General features: G+C 41.4%; 1 protein-coding gene across 4 annotated transcripts in view; it reads right to left on the bottom strand.

Annotated features, from left to right (window-relative positions):
- The window catches only part of CIT (citron rho-interacting serine/threonine kinase), a 205091-nt gene that overhangs the window by 41527 nt on the left and 138249 nt on the right, over positions 1 to 25315 (bottom strand). For 3 of the 4 annotated variants that reach the window (XM_027773085.1, XM_027773086.1, XM_027773087.1), the window contains 5 exons: positions 17624 to 17677; positions 9460 to 9657; positions 7773 to 7966; positions 3836 to 3971; positions 438 to 542 (listed from right to left, as the gene is read on the bottom strand). In XM_027773085.1, the coding sequence (XP_027628886.1) occupies positions 438 to 542; positions 3836 to 3971; positions 7773 to 7966; positions 9460 to 9657; positions 17624 to 17677 (687 nt within the window). Of the gene's footprint in view, positions 1 to 437; positions 543 to 3835; positions 3972 to 7772; positions 7994 to 9459; positions 9658 to 17623; positions 17678 to 25315 lie in introns of all 4 variants that reach the window. The other variant, XM_006151544.3, reaches the window with a different exon arrangement.

Here is a 25315-nt window from a genome sequence, read left to right as displayed (position 1 = left end):
TTCTTCTTTTTTAATGGAATTAACTGAATGTTTCAAAAGACTTCATGAAATTTGGTACTTGGCATAATCTGATCAAATCTCGGCCCCATGCAGGAAGCTAATTTGCATGGTTATCCTATCAGCATGAAACTTAATACACTTTGCATATTAAGTGTAAAGAACAATTTAACTCAACAGTCATTCATTGGTGTATTTAATAAACCTGTTTGGCACATACTCACTAGGCGCTGGACAGTCTACAATGCATTATGTAAGGGAGACAAATGACAGAGACCCTCCATCCTTCATGACTAGTTTCTTAATATGTTAAGTATCTTAAAGTCCTTCTAACTTCAAAATTTCAATGTCTAACTTGGATCTGATCATCAGAACATCATGAACTTTCTCTTTCAGAATTCCACCAGCCTCTGTTTTCCAGGTGTTGTATGCTTGCTCACCTCTTCCAGAAGCCTCTGTTTGAGTTCTCGTTCAGTCTCCAGTTTCTGCTGTAAGCTTCGGGCATTCATTTCGAGCATGGCATGCTTCTTCTCCAGGTCATTGAGCTGGACATTGGAAAAATTGGCAGTGCCACAATTAGGGATGTTAGATGCTAATGACTTTTTTCTTTTTTTTAAAGAGAGGTTTTTGCTATAGGGCGCGTGCGCTCGGCAGACAGACAGAGAGAGACAGAGAGACAGAAAGCGAGAAATCACCCCCCAGGGGGGATGGCCATGCCGCAATCCCCTCTTCTCCATTCTCCTCTTGGGATCTTGGGCATGCACACACACATGCCCGGCGTGAGTTTAAGCCACTGGGTCTGGGACGTGAATCGTGGTGGACTACATGGGAGTCCAGTGACATAGCCATTACGCTAACTGCTGGTCCCGATGCTAATGACTTTGATGAATGCCCACAAATCGAGTTCTAAAGGTCAGAACAAAAATTATGTCTTTTAAAAACAAAAGTACAGGGTATCAGTCAATGACATGGTGGTTAAGGCTCTGGATACTCCCACACAGCTGACCACGGTTCGAGTCCTGGACCTAGTAGCTTGCTTTCTTACTTTCCCTCTCTCTCTTTCTTTGTGTCTCTCTCTGGTCAAATTAAAGTAAATAAAAATAAATAATTCTTTTAAAAAAAGAAGAAAAAATACAGGGGTGGCATGAAAGTTAAGGCACTAGATCCCACATGGCCACCTGCGCAGGCTGCAGTTAAAGCCCTAGACCCGGGTGTGTGAAAATCATATACAAGGTACATGTACGTCCCTAAAATCTCAAGAGGCGAATGGAGAAGAAGGGATGTAATCACGGCCATCTCTCTTTCTTTTTCTGTTTCTCTCTCTCTCGTAAGCACATGTGCCATACAGCAAAAATGAAAATAAAATAAAATTTAAAAATAAAAAGTACATATCATAGGTAAGTCTTCTATCATTATTATGCAAGGATAGGAATTATTTCTACGGGACGGATCATATATCAATAGCTAGCTGTGACACGCTCTGAGAGTTTGACTGCTCGAGTATTTACTTCTGTGACATGTTTTAGCTGGATTTCATTAAACAATCATATGCTGAATGCTTACTGCTTGCATGGCACTGCGGCTTTCAGGATGAACTGACAGCCAAGCTGTCTCAAGGATCTTACATCAGGTCAGAAAGGCGCAGGATGGCCCACAGCTAGACATGTGTGCAAACAATGACTGCATTGTCAAATGGTGACAAGAAAGTATGAAAAGAGACATCTACCCCCATGTAGAAAGATCGAGAAAAGATGGTATTGGAATATCTGGGGCTTTAAAGAACAGGTAGGACTTTGCTACTGTTTCTCCATTCTTCTCTCAGGACTTTGGGCATGAACACATATACACCTGGAGTGAGTTTTAAGCCACCGGATCTGGGACTTGAACCACGGCTGACTACATGGGAGTCCGGTGATGTAATCATTACACCATCTGCTGGCTCCTATTATTACTTTTTAATTTGACCAGAGAGAGAGAGAGAGAGAGAGAGAGAATGGAAAAGTGAGAAAGCAAGCCTCTAGGTCTAGGACTTGAACCAAGGTGGGCCATGTGGGAGTCCAACACTTTAACCACCATGCCACTTGCTGGCCCCAGTACTGAGTACTTTAAGAAGTCAACTAGAAAAAACTTCAAATTCAACATAAAAGGGTTTCTTATCTCTAAGTAATAAATTTACTTTCTTCATGTTTTAAAAAATAAGATAAGCCAATATCAGGGGACTCAGAAGTATTCCTGAGTGGAAAGTGCCGACCTTGAATCTAATTCTGTTCCTATGAATTTCTGGTTTAAAAAAAAAAAATCAGGGATGTTTATACAGATTTATGTTTGTCACAAAGTTATTTATATTGCAAAAATTTGGAAGAAGCCCAAATCCAAATACAATGGAATGATGAAATAAGGTACCTCCGTGAAATTGTGGTTTTTTTTAGAATTACATCTTCCAAAATAATTCAGTAACAGGCCCAGCTGCAGAGGAACGAGCATGCTAGGCTACGAGACAGCCTTTTCTATGGTTTCTATTGTCCACAATGACCCCAGATAATTATTTTCATAATCACGAAGTAAAAAAGTTATAGAAAATACAAAATCGGGTTGTTAAATTAATTGTATGCCTATGTATGTGTAAAAGAATGTATGAGTGAGTTTGTGTGTGGGTACAAAAATTTCTCTGATCTTCGGGAACCAGCAGTTAGCGTAATGGCTATGTCGCTGGACTCCCACGTAGTCAACCACGGTTTGCGTCCCGGACCCAGTGGCTTAAAACTCACGCCAGGCACATGTGTGTGCATGCCCAAGATCCCGAGAGGAGAATGGAGGAGAAGGGATTGTGGCGCGACCATCCCCCCTGGGGGGTGATTTCTCACTTTCTGTCTCTATGTCTCTCTCTGTCTGTCTGGCGAGTGCACGCACCCTATAGTGAAAATCTCTCCCCCTCCAAAAAAAATTTCTCTGATCTTCACATTTTTGCTTTTTTCATTTGTCAGAGGGTGCATGTGCTTATGGAAAAAAGAGAAATAGAGGGAGGAAGGAGAGAGGGAGGGAAGGAAAGTGAGAAAGCACTCCCCATAGAAGACAGTCACACTGAAGTCCCCTCTCCTCCACTTCTCCTTTCAGGATTTTGGGCACACGTGCACACAGGCCCAGAGTTTTTGTCAAGCTGCTAAGTCCAGGACTTGAACTACACGACTGGCCACGTGGAATCAAGCCGCTTTAACCACCATGACATCGGCTGGCCCTTGATCTTGATTTTTGTTGTCTATAACATTGAAGCAACTACTCTATATCTCTTTCAAGACTATTAGATACAATCTCCAAGGCAAAGGTATAGCGCTTTGTACATATAACATGGGGTGGTACGTAGGCAAAACACGTGTATGTCCAATGTGACTACTGAGGACTCGCATCAGGTCCCTCAACTTGGATCACAGAGAGGCAGAGCTGTCTGTTAACACAGCAATGGCATGCGTGTCAGCCACTGCCACCAAGCACTTCCGAAGGACTCTCGATATTAGATTCCTAGAGCCTTCTAAAAATAAAATGCCCGAAAAAAAGAAAGCTGTACACCTAGACCAAAACTCAGACCACAAAGGCCCACACAAGTAGACATTAAAAAGTTACTGACCTGATGGTGATAACCCAGTACCCCCCACGCCCACCCACATTATGCCCACCAAGGATGTCCCACGGTGAAGCATAACTGTGTGACATATTTGGAGTAAGCAAATGTATGTCAATGAAATATGGTTACCACAGATTGCACATGAATGTGTGTCAAGCCTGCCTTTACAAGAAAGAAATGAACATGTTTTCCTAAAAGGCAGAAGGGATGGCTGCTGACCTTGTCGGAGAGGCTCTCGGCTTTCAGCTTCTGTTCTTTGAGAGCCTGCTGTAGAGCGAGAATCTCGGCCTTGTGCTCCTTCACTGCCAGCTCCACCACCTGGCGAGACTCAGTGATCCGCTGATCGGCTCTTGCCCTGCAGAAAAATACAGGCCTGCTTTCAGAAGCTGAATCGTTGCCAACCTGGGAGGAGGAGGAGGCTGGTCCAGCTCCAATCCTGATAAGCAACTAGACAGACCATGGGTCAGATCAATGCCCAACCCTGACTCCTAGTTCCAAATTACATTTTCCTTCCCAGCAGCTCTCTGAGCAAAGATGTTACCTACATATATTAGGCCTTGGGGAGCAATACCCTGAAAGGGTAAATCCTGGGGTCAGATAGTGGCCCAGTGGTAAAACCTAATGCTCTGTGAGGCTGACCCCAGCTCCGTGTCTCCAAACCTCCCTGAGTATACCAGACACCCACACGTCCGTGAGCCTGGACTGGCTGAGGCTGTGGTTGGATCATGGAACCAAGGCCTTGTTGGGGGTGATCTCGATCTCGATCTCTCTCTCTCTCTATCTCTCTCTCACACGCACGCACACACATACACACACACACACACACACACACACACACACACACAGAAGTAGTAAATTGATAACTTTTTTTAAAAAGTTTCCTGTGAGGGGCTAGCAGGTAGCATAATGATTGAGGAGTCAGACTCCCACATGGCCGACTGTGGTTCGAGTCCCAGACCTGGCAGCTTCCTTTCTGACTTTCCGCCTTTCTCTGTCTCTCCATGGTGAGTGCATGTGCCCTATAGAAAACCAAAAATAATAATTATAATAAATAAAATTAAATAATTCTTTTTTAAAAAGTTACTTTGAGGAGTCACTTGGAAAGGTTAAAGGAAAAAAATGCATGTCCAAATGCAACTGGGCTGACCAGGATGTCACATATCTCTGGGGGGAACAGAAATGGAGTGAGGCCCCAATGACGGGTCACAGGGGGCAGAAGGCCATGGGAGACCTCATTTAAGCAAACATTTCCTCTCCTGAATGCATATACAAAGAGTTAGATGTTTGGGGTGCTCACTGGCAAACTAAAGCAATGCTAAAGAATAGAGAAACCAGAGACAAACTGGAAAAATGGCTTCCCTTCCTTCAGTGAAGTATTAGGTTTTCCTATTTTCATACTTTGGCTTCTACAAGTCCCTCCACTTCAAGTCTATCCTTTCCTCCTGTACAAACCCAGATCTTACTCAGCCTTCACGGATAAATGCGCGTGCCCCATCCTCCAAAATCCCTTTCCCAGTGTGTCTCCCCTCAGAAGCAACCTCTCCTGTTCTGGATCGAGAGCATAAATGTGTTTCCCTCCTGGCATGCCATGGCTCCGTTTTAGGTGATAAATATTTAAATGCATAGTTTGTCTCCTCTGATAGTCTCTTAGACTCTTGAGGACAAAGATTAAGAAAGATAGTAACTTGATGCGGTATGAAAGTAGAGTAATGCTAGTAGTCTTCCTAAGCATAGTCCATAAGCATAGCTTCCACATGTGTTTTGTTTTTTTTTTCACGCTGAAGCCACATCCTGCCCCTAAAATTATCTCTGAAGGCTCTTATAGGCAGTTAGGATAGAAACAGGACTTGAAGGTGGGAAGAAAGGGGTCTGGGAGAGCTGCCAGATCTTTCAGTGAGGATGGGGGGAGCCCGAAGGTTCAGAGAGAAGCAGGAATAGAATCCTGAAAGAGCGGCCACTCACATCAGCAAATACCCTGAGCAGGAGACTGTCCAAAATGGAACCTATGTCTAAAAGAGTCTCTAGAAATGTAAGGGTTCTCATCTTCTGCTCATCTTTCCTAGCTCAACTGAACTCAGTGGAGATTATTCATCCAACATCTTTACGTGAGTCTACTAGAGCCGAGTAAATGTGGGAGATACAGCAGGTAGCATGGAGGTTAAGATAGCTCAGTTCCACATGGCCGACTCTGTGGTTCAAATCCTGAAAATCACTCTGGGCGCGTGTGCACGTGTGCCTGAAATCCCAAGAGGAGAATGGAGAAGAAGGGACGGCAACCCCAGCAGATGATTTCTAATTGTCCCCCTCTCTCTGGCTGTCTCTCCAGTGAACACATGTCCCCTATAGCAAAGAAACAAACAAACAAACAAACAAAAGTGGGAGATACTCAAATGAGTGTGGTACAGTCCAATGAAATGTCATAAATATGTCTATGTAGAGTGTATCTGGCTTAACAGGTACAGAGAATCACAAGAAGGTAACTGTGAGAGGACGGTAATGTCAGCCAGGGGTGGACACAACTCAGCTGGGCAGACATGAAGTCACGGGGTAACACTAGCGCACACACACGGCAGCTCTGTGCAAACTGGAAAAAGGCTCTCGCTTGTCAAGACCATCTCTTTCCATCTGTGAACTGTCATAACATGCTAATTTTGCCAGAACAAATACTTCCACGCCATGAGCTGTAAACTATCACAATAAATCTTCAAATCTAGGACATCTTTGTCATGCACGGCGTCCCCTCCAGTGATATAGAAGAACCTGCACTATCAATGACCCAGCGGGAAGGGGATTCTGTGTTGCGGGAGCCAAGGAAACATAAGTGGGAAAGCAGAGGGAAGGCATTGCTTAAACTTCTTATCACCATTTCTTAAGGAAAAAGAAAAAACAAAACAACAACAAAAAAAGAAGCTACCCTGTAGAACAGCGGTTCTCACAGGGGATGATTTTACTCCCAGGTGACCTTTGGCAATGTCCGGGAACACTTCTAATTGTCACACTTGGGAAGGGGCTGCTGTTGGTGTCTAGGGAGTAGAGACCAAGGATGATTCTCAACATCCTACAATGCACAGGACAGCCCCGTAGGACAAAGAATAAATCGACTCAAAAATGTCAGCAGGACCAAGGCTGAGAAACCCTAGCGTAAGGGAAAATTGAACATCCCACTTGACCAGGATCAAACGGGGATGGTCTTGCTATATGGTCACAGCGATAAGGAACCTGATGCCAATGTTTTTGCAAATGAAAGGGCCGAGATAATTGCCCAGACTCACAGGCCTCTGTACTGGATAAATGGACACCAGCTACTACCACAGAATCCAAGGGTTTTGTTGGGTCCAGTAGATAGTGTAATGGTTACATTGCTGGACTCCCATGTAGTCCCATGTAGACTAGAACTACAGTTCGAGTCTCAGACCTGGCAGCTTAAAACTCATGCTGGATGTGTGTGCGTGCATGCCCAAAATCCCGAGAGGAGAATGGAGGAGAAGGGACTGCAGTGTGGCCATCCCTCCAAGGCGAAGGGACTGCAGCGAGGCCATTCCCTGGGAGATGATTTCTGGTTTTCTGTTTCTCTGTCTCTCCCACAAGCACATGCGCCCTAGAGCAAAAACCTCTCTCTTTTTTTTTTTTTTTTTTTTTGAGAGGTTTTTGCTACAGGGCACGTGCGCTCACCAGAGAAACAAAGAAATAGAAAGTGAGAAATCACCCCTCAGGGGGGATGGCCATACCACAATCCCTTCTCCTCCATTCTCCTCTCGGGATTTTGGGCATGCACGCACATGCATCTGGCGTGAGTTTAAGCCACCGGGTCCAGGACTTGAACCACAGTCGACTACATGGGAGTTCAGCGACATAGCCATTACGCTAACTGCTGGTCCTGCAAAAACCTCTCTTAAAAAACAAAACAAAATAAAACAAACAAACAAACAAAACCACACACACACACACACACAAAAAACGCCAGAATCCAATGGACACTGTGTATTTACCACTAGGATAACTGAATCATCCTGGTTTTCCCAGTCTTTCGGTTTCAGCACTGAATGTCTTTGTCCCAGGGAATTTCTTAGTCCTGGACAAGCTGGGACAGCTGTCACCCTTTTCAGAACTCCCGGGAGGACCCTGCTGCAGTCACTTGTCAAACAGAAAGTCTCACCTGCTCTGTTTCTCAGTGTCCAGCATCCTTTGTAATTCTCGAACCCGACACTCAAACTGGGACTTCTCGTCCCCGAGGACGCTCCTCCAGGCTTCCCACTGCCGCTCTTTTTCCAGAAGCTCGTCATTCAGGGCCTCCAAGTCCATGACCTGTTCCTCCAGCATCGTGCACGTGGTCTTCAGAGCCTCCATCGTCTGCAAATCAGTACCACTGAGTTGTGCCTTGTATCAAACGAGGATTTCCTGGAGGTTACTTTTGGCAGATCAGTTTCAGAGAAGCATAAGTTTCTAACTACGGTGTGAAATACAGTTGATCTTTGTCTATCGCCCGAGAGAACAGGATGAGAATGAAGGAAGGGCCATTTCTGTGAACATTTTAGCAGCAAAATTCAATGCAAGGCCACAAGGGAGTGACTGAGCTTACAAATCAACTGGCTCACGGTAACTTCCCCAAGCATTCGATTTTATTTTATTATTTTTTAATGCCAGAGGGCGTTTGTACATGCCAGAGAAAAAGGGCAAGAGGGCGAGAGAGAGAGTGAAAGCGTCCTTTAACAAGGCCTGGTCATACCATAATTCTTTTGCCTCCACTCCTTCATCCACTCAGGATCTGCCCAGAATATTTTTTGAGCCACTGGGGCTGGGATTTGAACCACAGTTAGTCAGGTGAGATCTGGCTCCCCTGACACAGTGCTTAACAACTGGGCTATGGAGCCAGCTCCCAGATTTTATTTTGAATTTTTGTAAATCAAAATTAATAACTACATGCCCTTAAAAAATCCCTTTTTAAAAGAATTGTTTTTATTTAATTGTATTTATTATTATTATTGTTTAATTTGACCAGAAAAATACAAAGAGAGAGGGAAAGTGAAGCTACCAGGTCCAAGACTCGAACTGCAGTCAGCCATGTGGGAGTCCAGTGGTCCAGTGCCTTAACCACCACGCCACCTGGCCCCCTAAAAACCATTCTTTTTTTTTTTTTTTGGAGAGAAATTTTTGCTACAGGGTGCATGCACTCACCAGAAAGACAGAGAGAGACAGAGACAGAAAGTGAGAAATCACCCCCCCAGGGGGGATGGCCATGTCATGATCCCTTCTCCTCCATTCTCCTCTTGGGATCTTGGGCATGCATGCACACGTGCCCGGCATGATTTTAAGCCACCAGGTCTGAGACTTGAACCATGGTCTATTACATGGGAGTCCAGCGACATAGCCATTATGCCAACTGCTGGTCTTCCCCCTTAAAACCATTCTTAAGACCTCCAAAGCAGTGCAGCCGCTACAGCACAAGGTAATACAAATGTCCTGCGGGGCTGGAAGCCATATGGCAACTGTAGTTCAGATCCTGAGTCAGCCTGAAAAACATGCCAGTCAATGAGGGCTCTCAAGATCCAGAGGAGCTGGAGGGCTGGGGAGGGGAATGTGGAATGATGGACCCTACTGTGGGTTCTTTCTCTTTCTGTCTCATGCACATGTTTTCTACCATAAAAAGAAAGGAAAAGTGAAAAATAAATAAAACCCCAAAGTCTTGGAAATTGCATGATTGTAAAAACAAAACAAAACAAAACAAATATTTCCTGAATGAGGCTCAGCCTTAGCACCCTCAGGAGAACACACGGGGCCTGCTTCCTTCTAACATCCTTCCTCAAGTCCTCCAGGGGTCTCATGACCTTTTTTGCCCTCCTTACCTGCTTCTGGCTGGTGAGCTGCATCTCTCTCTCTGTGATCTCGCGGCGAAGATGGTCCACTTCACTTCGAAGCTGCACTATCTCATCGTTGGCGCCGGAAGCCTCATCGAGTTGTTTGGACAAGTAGAAGTTCTGGTTGTTGAGTTCAGCGTTGTCCTCGGTCAGCTGATTTAACTGCTCCTCCAAGTCTGTGATCACCTAAGAGAGGGAAGGAACCCGGTTACACACCAACCAAGCTCATTTTAAGTGGGCAACTGCTTCTAGGGCTATTGATTCTGGAAACCACGAGACCCTGGCAATGGACATGCAGCTCTCCCACTTTGAGAGCCAAAGCCAAAGGCCATCACCTACCCACTGAGCTCTAACGCACACGCATGGTGGTAAGAAAAGGAGCTGTTTCTCTAACTTGGGAAACATTTGGAAAATACAGCAAAAGCAAATCAATCAGAAGTGACTGCAGGGCCGGCTCCGTGCAGGGGTGACGTGCTGCTCAAGAGAAGCCAGATCCTACTTGCTGACTGCAATTCGAATCTTGGGCCCAGTCAACCCGAAACACAAAGAGTGTGCATGCACGTGCCCAAGACCCGACAGCCCAGAAGACTGGAGGAAGGTGACTAGATCTGGTGTAGGGTGCCCCCCACTCACACTCGGGTGTGCCTGCATGCACTCTATCACAAGTTTAAAAAAGAAAGAGTCTGCTGTATAAAAGGAGCAACTTCGAATGAGAGCAAATTAACAGACAATAATATGGAAATAATATGGAAAACGCACATGGAGAAAAGAGAAGTAATCAGTTAATTAAGCTAAAAATGCCCATGGCCACCTATAGGACTTCAAAGTTGGAAATGGCCATAGTCTTAAAAGACAAAAGAAAGTCCTTATCAAAGAAGACTGACAGTGAGGGACACTAAGAGTTATTTTAATGTCACAGACAATAAATTTAATTTTATGCAACAAAGGGAAAAAAAAACTTAAGGTAAGCTCAGAATAATTCTAAAAATACAATACTGTACAATGGCATCACTTTAATAGATTTTACTCTATAGCTAGCTATCAGAAAGTGGGAAGCCATGTATATAAAATTCTCATTTTATTGGGAGAGATCTAATCTAGTTTTGCTAAATTATTTCCCTGTTCAATGGCAGAATGACTTTAATTTCAGTGCACTTAGCATTCTGATTCTCTTTGCAGAGGTTTGGTATCAGTGCTTGCAGAGAGCTTTTATATATAATACTTTAGAAGTTTAAAGGCAAATTTCTAATAATAGTTGGAATGAGGCACGCAGGCAGTAAATTAAATTTTATGTAACAAAAAAGAAGAAAATTAAAAGGAAATGCCTCTAAGCCTACGGTTATTAATTGTTTCCCATTTTCAAATCTAGGGTAGACTTAGTTTATGAAATGTTACCATTGTTTCCATGACTAATTCCCTATTTTAACCCCCCTCTGCTGATCAATTTTTTAAAAATCTTCCCAGGCACATAGAATTAAAGAACATCAATCAAGCATGTTTATTCAACATGGCTCAGAAAATACAACTGTACATTTTGTTAACTGAGCTGATAAACTTTAAATGGACTGGCCTAGTGTTCTAATCATTTGGTTTTTTTTCTTTAACATCAAAAGCCATATTAATTCCTAATATACTATTTAGGGGCACCCTGTCAGCTACAAGAAGGGAAACAAAGGTTTTCTGATCAGATTCCTAGCTAAAATACCTTCTTTATCAGGGGCAAAATATAGGGAGAGGAAACCTACATATTTGTCATTCCTAGTAGGATCCCTGAATCACCCTTTTTGTTAATGGTTAAATCTCCTAAACTCAGAAACAATAAATAAACGATGCCAGCTAATACTACTGGCCTACCTGTATGTAGTAAACCTATTCCTTGATATACTCTTCAGGGCCGGCAGATGGTGCGGAGGTTAAGGCATCTGGATCCCACGTGGCCAAGTATGCAATCCATGTCCCAGACCCCCGAGGCCTGAAAATCACACCAGGCATGTGTGTATGTGCCCCAAATCCTGAGAGCAGAGTGGAAGAGAAGGGACTATGGTGTGGTCGTCCCTCCCTGGGGGGTGCTTTCTTACTTTCCCTCTGACAAGCCTTCATGCTCTATAGCAAACCAATAAAGGAAAAAAGAAAGATACTTTCCATCCTAGACCATAAATGTCTCCATTTATTTAATTTTTTAAATAGTTATTTTATCTTTTAACATACATTGATTAACTGATTGATTTTAATTTGACCAGAGAGGGAGAGAGAGAGAGAAAGTGAGAAAGCAAGCTACCAGGTCCAGAACTTGAACCAAAGTCAGCCATGTGGGAGTCCAGAACCCTTAACCACCACGCCAACCAATTGGCCTCAATGTCTCCATTTAGCTATTATATATCCTCTACCTCTTTCCCAAAGAAAAACAGTAAGACAGATTCCCTGGCCTGGAAGATATGCTGTTAGATGGATTCTGGAACCCCAAATGAACCACCTTGAACTTTGCAGGGTTGGTTTCTCCATCCGTCTCATGGAAATAAATATAAATACTGTGTTCACGCCTCACCTGTTATTTTTAAATTTTTTCTGAATTTTCGGATATACTATTCAACCTCTATGTGTCATGTGAAATAGAAGGAATAAAAATTAATGACCAAGATGATGCTGCCTTTTTAAAGCCTCTTAGGGAACAATGGACCATAGTAAATCCATTCAAATTAGAATATACACAATGCCAACATAATTTCCTTGCCATTCAAAGACACGGTTAAGCCTTTGGGTATCCACTTCCTTCAGTTCATGAGACAAAGACACAATTTATGATGAGCATATTTCTACTGCCTCTTCTCTTTCTTCCAAAATTCTATTATAAAGTGCTACAGACGAAGCCCTTGAAAAAAGTCAAAGAGGTTAATATTCCCACTTCCACTGACATGGGCCCACTGGAATAGGAAGGACCCTTCTATTTCCCTGTTTTCGTCTGACTTTCAAGGCATCTCGTGTCTCTGATTTCTATTTCATTTGTGATTGTTGCTTCGTTACTTGGCCACTGACTCTATTTTGCACGTTTGAGAAGAGAAGGATGACGATTCAAAGCATTTTTAACTCGTTCAGACTTTTTATATATTCTCTCTGCATGAGCCATAACGTGGTTGGCTTGTGACTCTGTTTTGAGTGGTTGGAGTTGTGGTTAAGTGTTAGATACCACCAATACACACACATAAGTGAGTTTATAGAGATTAGACTTGTTTGAGACAAAGGCAGCAAATTAAAGCTCTCCATGATAAAAATAGCATCAGTGTAAAACACTAGGCAGTCTTCACAACTGTCCTTCGAGGTGGGTATTAATGTTATTCCCATTTTATAGATGAGGAAACCGAGGTAATAGGAAGGCTAACTTACCCAAGGTCTCACTGTTAGTAAATAACAAATCAAGAATTCAAACCCAGCACTGAAAGATCTATGCTGCTACCCGCTACACTATACAGGGAGAAAGGTATTAATTCAACTTTCCTTATAGATCCTTGAAGCCCATAATAATAGAATACAATATAGCAATCATTCAGAAAAAAACCTTTTTATTTTTGCACCAAGCCATGTGCAAGTAGAATTCCGAGGTCTACTTTCTGGCCATGGGTATATTCTCTCCACACTGAGGGCAGATTCTCTCTTTACTATGAGGGTGTTTTGGCCTTGAGGATAGAGGGTAGCAAAAAGAAACTGAAACTCTAACTCCATCTTGGCAGTAAAAAAAAATGAGAGCGATAGCTTTATAATTCGGGGGCCGGCAAAGCTTTCTTATATGCTGCTTTTGTAGATAAGAGATCTTGATGCAGTTCTAAGAGAGAACAGGGGATGTAAAAAATAATCTACTCTCAGTGTCCAAGAAAAAAAAAAAAAAGATCTCTGTTTGGGGTTATCTTTTGCTGTCAAGACTATCATGCAAACCTCATGGTTCTAAGAAGTAGATGTGAACCTTTCACAACTAACTGGGAGACTAGGAGAGGAAAAGTTATCAGGTAATTGTCCAATGGCCATGCAAGTGGTGAAGAAACCAGTCAGATGGTGAACATAAGGCTAAAAAGACACAGCACTGAATTCCTATTTTAATGCCTAGTTCTTTCCTGAAGGCAGATATTTGCATATTATTTATTTTTAATCTTATAGCTGACAGATTGATTCATAATTAAAACTGTGTCATATGTTTACCCACCAACTCCCCTCTAAAACAGACTTAGGTAGGGTTTTAGGTGCCAGATTGAATCAAATCCTTTTTTTAAACCTCTTCAAAATATAGAAATGGTCTGAGCTGGAAAATCTTACTGTTCATGAGCTTTTTGAAAGCTGCAAACTAGATGCTCCCATCAATTGAGCTATTGCTGGAGTTCCCACCAGTAACGAAGATGACATTTCCTAGCGGAGATGATCTCGGACAACGCAGACAAGAAAGGAACATCCATCGCACCCTTCTGAAGTGTCTTTAAAGTGGCCTTGAAATTTAAAAACATAATTGAGGAGCCAGCAGATGGTGTAGCGGTTACGTTGCTGGACTCCCACATGGCCAACCGTGGTTCGAGTCATATACCCAGTGGCTTAAAACTCACAATGGGTGCATGTGTTTGTGTACCCAAGATCCCAGGAGGAGAAGGGATTGTGGTGTGGTCATCCGCCCAGGGGGTGATTTCTCCCTTTCCCTCTCACTGTGTCTGTCTGCCTCTCTCTGGTGAGCGCATGCACCCAAAGGCAAAATACTCTCAAAAAAAAAAAAAAAAAGCATAATTGAAACCTATGATTGTGGCCAAATGGTGTTAAAGCAGTGGTTTTCTTAAAGTAGCACAGTCATTTTCCAAACAAAAGCTATTAGAGCCCAATACAAATAAATAAATAAATAAACTCGAAGGCCAATACTGAATAGCAATCACTATGAACAGACCCTATGTGAGCATTTTGCAGGCTCTATCTCACGGTATTCTCCTAGTAAGAGAAGTATTATTACCAAATTCTACGATTCAGTGTTTCCTAAGTTTTATCATTGCTGAAATCTGAAAGTATGTATACTAAACAGCTCTCTCCTCCCCTAGCAAAGAGAAGTTATTAAATTAATTATGGAGCCGGCTGGTGCCATGAGTGGTTAATGTGGCTAGACCCCACATGGCTAACTGCATGGTTTGTGTCTGGGACTCTATGACTTAAGGGACATGCCAGGCATGTGTGAGTGCATGCCCAAAATCCTGAAAGGGGAAATGGAGGAGAAAGGATTGCAGCATGGCCATCCCCCAAGGTGGGAAGAGGAGTACTTTCTCATGTTCCCTCTCTCTCTCTGTCTTTCTCCAACAACCTCTAGCAACATGCACCCTATAGCAAAACACATTTTTTAATTTAATTATGCACTGTACAATTAATGGTGATTAGAATTAAGGATATACAACGTCATCTCTATTTTACAGACAAAGAAACAGAGGCTTATCTGAACTCAGTCTGCTGACTCCAAAGGCCGTGGCTTGGACCTCTAAGCTAGCCAGGCTGAAAACGGCAGGAGTCACTTTCTTGGGTTCCACCTCCCAGTTGGAAGGTCCCCACAGCCTTTTCTACAGAACACCAGAGGTAAGTAAAGTAAGGATTAGAAATCAGTGTTACAGAACAAGCAAATTTGGAGAGTATGAAAGCTAAATAAGAAAGTAACCAAATTTCTTCTACAGTTTGGAGTAGTCCATTAAAACTGAAATTTAAATTATAAAAATGTGGGCAGAAACTTTTGACAGTGATAGATATATTCATTACTTTGACTATTTTGCTATCTTTTCAAGTACAAACACATTTTAAAACTTATCGGGTTAATATATACCAATTATACCTTAATACAGCTATAAAAAAATGCTTCAAGAATGTCTTATGCCAAAAGACTGAAAAAGGAGAAAAGAGAACTCCAGATGAATAAAACAGGATTACTGACGTACACATTTTTAAAATATCCAAGTTTATTTAAGGAAAAAATAGTAATAGAGAAAAAATCGTAGTCATCAAGTGTTCTATATTTTACTCAGTGATCATTCATGAGCATGTACATAATATAAGCAAATGACTTGTGTAAAATAAGAAATCAAGACAACAGGAAACTTAAAAACTAGGGCAGGAGAGTATAGGAACAGAATCTGCCGATTTCTCAAGAAAGGCAGGAGAGAGAGAGGAAATCAACAGATCTTATGAGGCAGGCCTATTTCGATCCAACCATTGTACCAGGAAATACAGACCAAAAATAGGTCTGCCAGGTCCCGACCATAGCCAGAAGCATAACTCATGACAGCAATTCTACCTTTGAGTCAATGTTCACCAGAAATAAGTGCTTACAGCCACCTAATAATTTATACAAGAAATGTTTCCTAACGTTGTATTCATAATGGAAGTCATTCCAAATGTCTATCGACGAGGAAAACAGATAAACAAAGTACAGTTCTATTCATACATTGGGGACGTTACACAGTAATGAAAAAGGGAAAGTTATTGACACATCTACAACATGGAGGAACCTCACAGACAATTTAAGTGAAAAAACAACTCGGCCCAAAAGAGTACATCCTCTTTGATTCCATTTATATGAAATCTAAGAAAAGGCAAAACTAAGTGATGGTATCAGAGGTGAGTGGTGTTGCCCCTTTGGACAAAGGTTGCTAATGAAAGTGGACAATATGTGCCTTCTGGGCTAAATACGATCTGCCTCTTGGATCTACACTGAGTCCAGAGCTGTCTATTCATGGAAAAATTTCACTGGATGTACACTTAAGGTTAGTGTACTTTATTATCTGCATTTAAGTTAAGAAAATATATAGTTAGAACTTAATTCTCATGTAAGTAGGGTCTTCAAAAAAAAATCCATGGAAAATTTGTATTATTAAAAAAGGCAAGGTTTTCAAAGATTTTTCTTTTTTTTTTCTTTTTTTTTAGAGACAGTTTTTGTTATAGGGTGAGTGCGCTCGCCAGAGAGACAGAGAGAGACAGAAGTGAGAAATCATCCCCCAAGGGAGACGGCCACACCACAATCTCTTCTCCTCTGTTCTCCTTTTCAGGTTTTAGGCATACAAGCACATGCGCCCAGTGTAAGTTTATTTATTTATTTATTTTTTCATTCCACTTCTTAAAGGAAAAATACCTGGTGTGAGTTTTAAGCTGCCACGTACAGGACTAGAACCTCAATCGACTAGATGGGAGTCCAGTTACGTAACCATTATGCCATCTGCTGGCCCCTCAAAAACGTTTTGCACCAAAATAAACGCATACTTTTATTCCATTTTCTGCAAAACTTTTTAAGTCCCCTTTTACAGTAGCTAAAGAGAAAATAGATCATTACAATATATGTGTGTGTATATATATATATACACACACACACACACACACACGGAGGAGGGTGTTTCTGAAAATTCACAGATGCAAATAATAATAACAAGGACAAAAATCACTGAGAACTAAATGAGAAGGTCATAAAGCAATGAAAAGACCAAAGAAAAGAGATGGAATCATGAATAAGGTTAACATCCTTATCTTTCAGAAGGGCTCTAACGTCAGTCCTTTGTTCTGATCGAATATAAACTTGGTGTTTCTATTAACCCTATTCTGTTATATAACTTATGGTTGATGCTTTTCTAGTCACAAAACCGACTTGTGTCAATATAAACACCATCACCCATAGGGTCCTAGATTTTGAATGTTCCTGAAGGGAAGTTAAAATCTCTAGATTTCCCAAAGAACGTATCGGTCCTTTCCCTCTGCAGACTGGTGACACCTCGCAGGTAGAACTGCCCTCGATATCTGGCCAATCTTGGGCTGTCTATGGCCAATGGGAACCTTCCACATTGGGGAAGGAGGAGAAGCTTCCTTGGGCTTGGTGTTGCAATTTTTGAAACCTATTAGTCAGTGGCTGCACAGTGAGAACTGTTTTAACTATTCCAACTACCATCCTCCCCCAAACATAAATAGTTTTGAGCCTTTTCAGCTGGCAGAACTCCACAAATACAGGTTATTGAGGGCTCAAAAATACCAGATATGCTTGACTGCATTATCTGCTTTCAAGTGCAAGTTCGTATCAAAAATCAGTCACTGCTATCATAAAGAGCTGTCCCCTTTTTCCTTGTCTTAGTTTTGCTTTATTTTTCATCGTCTTTGGTTAATGAATACTCACAGTACAGCTGTTACGAAGGGCATCAAATTTGCGCTGGATTTCATCTCTATGTGCCTAAAAGGTAAGAAGTTGATTATAAATTTTTCATAGGGTAGAAGACAGTTCTACATGCTATGGGTCAATTACAGAGAAGAGTGATTTGCCTGGAAAGCCAAGAAGCCTGTTGCGGCTGCCTTGGCAACTGTGTTCTAAAGAACTAATTAATCAAGTCACCCCCCGACATGAGAAATAAGTCACAGGGATGCACAACACTGTGTTAATAACAATGAACTGTGTAGACCATGCATGCACATCCAGTACAAATATTTTTAACATTCACATTAATGCTTAGAAACTATTGGGAGAGAAGGAGAAAAGTAATACAGGATGATATTCTCTTTCATATCCCATTCTGGGGGGAAAAAAAAGGAGTTACTTTCTCTCTTCCCTCCAACCGATCCCTCCCCAGCCTACTCCCTAAGACAGACAGACAGACAGACAGACACAGACACAGACACACACACACACACACACACACACACACACACACACACACACACACACACACACACACACACACACACACACACACACACACACACACACACACACACACACACACACACACACACACACACGACAACAGCCAGGACAAAGTAGGGAATTTTTCTTTTTAAATCAAAAGCTGCTGAAATTCACCAAACTCTACATGGACCCCGAAATATTATATAGTCTTTCTTTAAGGCAAGGCTGCTCCAAAACTGCAGCATTCATTCACTTGGCAAGGATCTTTGAGTTTATACTTTATGCCTGATGCTGTGGATGGATCTAGGTGGACAGGGCCTACACCTTCATTCTGGTGAGAGAAGATAAGAAGGAAGTCAGTCCATAAAGATAAGAAATGAACATGTGTATGACTACGGACTGGGACAAATTCTGTAAAGAAAACAAACAGAAACCCAGTTTAAAAAAAGAATAAGAAGGATAGATAGGAACTCACTTAGATGGGGTAGTCAAGGAGGGCTTCTCTGAAGAGGTGATATATATACTGAAACCTACAGGATGCTGAGCAGTCAGCTATGCAAAGGACAAGAGCAGGTAGAGGGAACAGCATTTGCAAAGACCCTGAGGCAAGAAAGGGTCTGGTGTGTTTGATGAACAAAAAAAGATCTGAGTTGCTACATCAGAGTTTTTAAAATTTCATGCTGAGACCCAGTAGTAAGCATGACAAGTGGAGGTTTTTGGTTTGTTTTATCCAATGAAATAGAATAAACAGGATAGACTAGAAAACATTGGAATGTGCCCTGGGCACTTGAAGAAAACGTGTTTCAAATATCATACTTTGTCACATTTCAGTTCCTATCAGTCATAAGACTTACTGCTATTTTATACAACATTAAGAAAGAAAAAGTGCTATCAAGTAAACTCTGACATATTCATGTCTATTTATCTATAAGCTTATGAGATGCACCCTGACTTCAGATACCGGAGAGTTCATGAAAAGAAGTATATATACATCCTTGTATTAGACTGCGAATACAATATCTTCTTCTGCGGTGTGGTCAATTTTTGAAAAAGTAGCTTTCCCTCTTCCCTCCAACTAATCCCTCCCCAGCCTACTCCCAGAGCGAGAGAGGAAAACAAATTTCTCAGAATGATGACCGAGAAGTAGGCAAGGACCAAGAGTGTAGGTTTGGACCAGCCAGTGGCAGGGAGTTAAGGTGGCTGGATAACACATGGCCAACTGTCCAGTTCAAGTTCCAGACCTGGCAGCTTGGAAGACACTCCAGGCACATGCGCATGCATGCCCAAAATCCCAAGAAGAAAATGGACAGGAACTGCAGCATGGTCACTCCCCCCACAGGGGATGGTTCCTCACGTTCTGTCTTTCTCTGGTGAGTGCACTTGCCCGGTAGCAAAAAAAAAAAAAAAAAAAGTTTATGTTTCGTTCAAAATACAATTAATTGGAAGCCAATGGAAGGTTTTAAGAAGGGCAGTAACAAGTGCTATTTTAAGATCATTGTAGCTGTTATCAAGAGAAAGAGCAGAAAAACACTAAGGAGGCTATTGCTGTCACCTAAGCAAGAGCCAAGAAGTAGTAGAATGTTTGCAAAAATGAAGAAAAGTGAATGGACATGAGATCTTTTATGGAAGTACAAGTAAAAGGATTTGCTGATGGATGTAAGGGCCAAGGGAAAAGAGGAGTCAAGGATGTCCTGATAAGACTTCTCATTAAGAGATGAAGTGTATTACAGTGCCAATTATTTAGCTATGAAAACCCAAAGAAGAACCCAGTTTAGGGGAGAGGCAAAGTGGTCTTTTATTGGGGGGGGAGTCTCTATGGGAAGGTCTTTAAGATAACAAAGTCAAAATTTAAAGCCATGATTTTCTCTAATACATCTATATTTATTTTTTGAAAAGTAACATTATAAATTAATCTAGTAAGTAGATTAGATATGTTAGAAGAAAAGATTAATGACCTTGAAGATATAACAATAGAAATTATCCAAAATAAAATACACAGAAAAACTTAAAACTTTAAAAAATAAACGGCGTATCAATGAGTTGTGAGATAACTTTAAGTACCCTAAGGTATTGTAATTCCAGTTTCTGTAAAAGTGAAACTAAAAAAAAAAAAAAAAAATTGAAGAAATAATGGCCATGAATTTTCCAAAGTTGACGAAAACCATATGTGGAAAGTTCAATTAACCCCAAGCACAGAAAATACGAAGAAAGTTAACCTAAAGCATCTTATAATCATATTGCTTAACCTTAGTAATAAATTTTAATAAACAACCAGAGAAAAGAATATGTTACATAGAAAGAAACAAAAATAAGACTGACAGCAGATTTCTCACCAAGGGGTGGGAGTGGAGAAGGAAGGAAGCTGGAAGACAATGGAGCATCATCTCTACAATATTGAAAGGAGAGGTCAGACAGCAGTGCAAAGATCAAACAGAATATTCTTCAAGGCTGACCCTTGTGCAAAGGTTCAAGGTTTGCATCCAGAGACCTCCCTGAGTATGCTGGGCCCGTGCTCTGAGACTGTCTGGAGGTAGGTAGAGCACAGCATCAAGATCCTGCTGGAGGTGCAGGCTCTCTCTCTTTCTCCTTCTCTCTGTCTCTCTCACTCATGCAAAAATAAAACTTAAAAATTTTTTTCCTAAGTACTGAAAAGAAAAAAAAGCAAGTCTATCTACCTAGAATTCTATACCCAATCAAAATATCCTTTAAAAAATGAAAGTGAAATAAAGACATTTGTACTTCTAAAAATGAAAAAAAAAAAAAAAAAAGCTCTTCAGGAAGATGATGATGACCAGGAATTTGGACCCATACAAAAGAATAAAGAGCACTGGAAAAATAGAAAAACAAAACAAAAACAGATAGTTGCATAGACAGATTCATAGATTCATAAATAAAAAGGTATTCTTTACAATCAGCTCCCCTAATAATTAGCCCATGTTTTTATGAACTAATGGAATAGATCATAATTTTTTTTCTCTCAAAATCGATCTGACAACCAATGATAGATTTCTAAATTTGATGGGGTAAGAATATTATTGATATTGATCAAAATAGGAACATGAGTGCGCTAATGGTGAAATCTTAATCTGTGAGCAAGCAGCAGCCTGAGCTCAAGGGCCACCCAATCACCTCTAGTGCATTACAAGGTCACCAAAACAATAGCCAAGGATTCTTCCTACAGGAAAAATAAGGCCCTTGTGTTAACTCTAGGTCAGGGGTACACAACTTTTTCCTTAAAGGGCCAGATAGTAAATACTTTTGATTTGTATCAGTCTCATCAGAACTAACCACCTCCATGTCCACAGAAGAAAAGCAGCCATAGACAGTATGTAAATAAACAGGCATGACTGTTTTCTGATAAACCGGGTGGCAGACTGAATTTAGCCTGCTGTTTCAGCTTGCAAATCCCTGCTCTAAATGACTATTTGGTGTGAAATCTCTCAAAGAAATAGGATGCTGATAGTGGAGTCAACGCCTTTAAAGCATAAGCAGTGATTGCAAAAAAGTCACCAATAGGGGTTGGCAGGTAGCATGATGGTTAAGGGCACTGGAATCCCACATGGCCAACTGTGGATCGAGTCCCAGACCTAGCAGCTTACTTTCTCACACTCCTTCTCTCTCTCTCTTTGTCCCTCTCTGGTCAAATTAAAGAAAGAAAAAAAAAGAAAGAAGGAAGGAAGGAAGGAAGGAAGGAAAAAAGGAAGGAAGGAAGGAAGGAAGGAAGGAAGGAAGGAAGGATAATTATTAAAAAAGAAAATAACTTTTTTGAGAGGTTTTTGCTACAGGGCATGTGCACTTACCAGAAAGACAGAGAGAGACAGAGAGACAGAAAGTGAGAAATCACCCCCAGTGGGGATGGCCACGGCACAATCCCTTCTCCTCCATTCTCCTCTCAGGATCTCAGGCATGCATGCACACGCGCCCAGTGTGAGTTTAAGCTGCTGGGTCCAGGATTCAAACTGTGGTCGACTACATGGGAGTCCAGTGACATAGCCATTACACTAACTGCTGGTCCCAAAAGAAAATATTTTTTTTAAAAGTCACTGACAACATAGGGACAGAAGCCTTGTTCCACTTTATTATTAGGTTTTGTTTTCTTATTAACAGCAGTTTCCAAATAACACTGCACCATTAAAACTTCATTTAACTGTCCCAAAGGAATAAAAAAAAAAAGTCTCAATCATTAATACAGATTCGTTTTCATTTAAATTAACCATTAGGGTTGCCAGAGGTGGTGCATCAGTAATGCAATGCTCTGTGAGGCTGGACCCACATGGGAAGGTTCCAGGTTCACAACCTGAGGCCCTTCTGCATATGCCAGGTACACATGATCCAGGGCTGGCAGGGGGTGGATCACAGAGGGAACACCTGGTTGAGGGTTCTCCCAACATATGGAAGAAATAAATAGGATCAGGATGGTGGTGTAGCAGTGAAGTATGACACTCTGTGAAGCTAACCCACATGGGAAGGGTCCCTATTCAAGTCCAGAGACCTTCCTGAGAATGTTGGATATGTGCTTATCCATGATCCAGGGCTGACTGAAGGCTGGGCATAGATTACAGTGTCAAAACTCTGTTGGGGAGCCAACAGATGGAGTAATGGTTACATCACTGTACTCCCACTCAGTTGACCACGGTTCAAATCCCAGACCTGGCAACTTAAAACTCACACCAGGCATGTGTACGTGTGTGCCAAGATCTCAAGAGGAGAATGGAGGAGAAGGGATAGCAGAGTGGCCATTCTCTGATGGGGGTTGATTTCTCACTTTTTCTCTCTCTATCTCTCCTGTGAACACATGCACATTATAGCAAAAATCTCTTAAAAAAAAAATAGACCCTGTTGGAAGTGCTGTCTGTCTGTCTCTCACTCATGGAAGAAATAAACTAAAAACAACAAAAAAGTAAGAAATTAAATAAACTTTAAAAACATGAATCATAGAACCAGCAGGTGGTGTAATGGTTGTATCACTAGATTCCCACATAGTTAACCATGGTTTAACTCCTGGACCCAGCAACTTAAAACTCACACTGGGAACATATCCATGCGTGCCCAAAATCCCAAAAGGAGGATGGAGGAGAGGGACTGCAGCATGGCTATCCCCCTGGGGAGGAGGGGGTGGTGATCTCTCGCTTTCTGTCTCTCCGGGGAGGAGGGGGTGGTGATCTCTCGCTTTCTGTCTCTCCAGGGAGTGAGCACGCACACCCTTTTAGCAAGAAAAAAAAAAACTCTTAAAAAGAAAGAAACATGAATCATTATGGGACTTTTGGATCATTTTAGCACATCAGATGTCAATCTTCTCTGAAGGTATAATATAATAAACTACAATTTTGATGGCTTTTGATGTATTAACAGTTGTAAAATATAAAGACAAAATGTAGAAGTGACCCTTCTGTGGCTAATAGAAATATTATAAGCAGTTAACAATTAGTGAACTTGTCTAAGGAAATAGTTAAGAGCCATATACTTTATATTGTTTTGAAATAAGTTGTAAAACCAGTACACAAAGCAATATGGTTGCACAACAGTATATATGTGTGTAGTAAAATACAACATAAGATTGGAGTCTCTCAACAAAATATTTGTGGGTGGGCTCTGTAGGACAGTTGTTAGTTGCTACACAGCAGCTGGACGTTCAAGTTCCAGCCCCATTGGTTTGAAAAATGCATTGTGTATGTATCAGTGTCCAAGATCCTGATGGGAGGAAGAGAACTGGAGGAAGGATTACAGTGTGACCAGGCCCTGATGGGGAATACTCTCTCATTCATTCTTTCTCTTTATGGTGCATGCACAAACACACTCCAGAATGGAAAAAACTTTTTGATATATTTTATAATATGATTTTTTAAATTAGGGATTAGATGCTTCAGGGAATAAATAGTGACTGTTAAAAATTGAGGATCCCAAAGGGCTTTTGTTTATGTGAGTTATATCTATCAACATTTGTCAATTAGAAATTCAAAGATTATTTTTAAATTTTAAATTTTTATTTCTTTTAAAATAATACATGGCTTTTGCACCATCCATACATTTTTTTTAAGTTTATTTATTTCTTCCATGAGACAGAGAGAGAGACAGAAAGAGAGGGGGAGAGCCGGGCACCCCCAACAGGGTTCTTCATGACATTCCACACCTGGTCTCAGTCAACCCAGATCATGAGAACATGTGTGTGCCTGGTGTGAACCAAGAGACTTAAGAATGCAAACTCAGGACCCTCCCATGTGGATCCAACCACATTACCACTGTACCACCTATCTGGCCCAGTGTAAATGTTGACACAGTGAAAAATGTTGGGACCAGCAAATGGCATAATGGTTACATTGCTGGACTCATATGTAGTTGACCATGGTTCAAGTCCCAGACCCAGCAGCTTAAAACTAATGCTGGGCATGTGTGCATATGTGCCTAAAATCCCAAGAGGAGAATGCAGAAGAAGAGATCATGGCATGGCCATCCCCCTGAGGGGTGACTTCTGACTTTCTGTCTGTCAGGTGAGCGTATGCATCCTACAGCAAAAAAAACTCTCTCAAAAAAAAAAAAAAGAGGTGCCAAATAAGTATTATTATAAAAACAGTCTGACCTTGGGTAACCCTAAGAATCCACAAGCCCACTTCTTAGAGAACTACTGTCCTAGGAGTTTCGTGACAAGGTGGAATGGGCAAGTTGTAGCCACTCTTATCTAAAGATAAGAGAGAGATTCTCTTTAAGGAATATTTATGGCTTCATTATTTTCAAGGAAAATTACAAGGGGGGGAGGGGGGAAGAAAAGTAAGTAAATTACGATGCAGCCTTACAAGAGGATGTATCTGCAGAACTGAAGAGGAAAGAAAAAAGAAAAAAAAAAGGGAGTATTTAGATGTCTGACCACCATCTGGGATCCACGGTGAGGGTTCTGAAACATGGCCCCCTCATGTTCCAGTAAAGGCAGGCAACAAGCGCAAAAGACTCTCACCTATATGCCTGATTTCACATCTTCACTCTCACTGTTGGCTTACTAATGAAATCTGGGGCTTGATATTTATGCAGAAGAATAAGAGGATGCACTGACTAATGATTTCAATAAATCAACAACTTAGTAATGACACAGTCACTCCATGTGGAATGGAGGATCCCTTTCATTTGTTTTTCTAGCTTTCAACTCTTGATTATTCAGTATTAACACTTGACCAAACCAGTTATGGCAGGGAGGGA

The sequence above is a fragment of the Tupaia chinensis genome, unplaced genomic scaffold, assembly GCF_000334495.1.
Source record: "Tupaia chinensis unplaced genomic scaffold, TupChi_1.0 Scaffold000320_1, whole genome shotgun sequence".
NCBI lineage: Eukaryota > Metazoa > Chordata > Mammalia > Scandentia > Tupaiidae > Tupaia > Tupaia belangeri.
The sequence above is the reverse complement of the archived record's forward strand: the minus strand, read 5'-3'. Positions and strand labels throughout refer to the sequence as shown.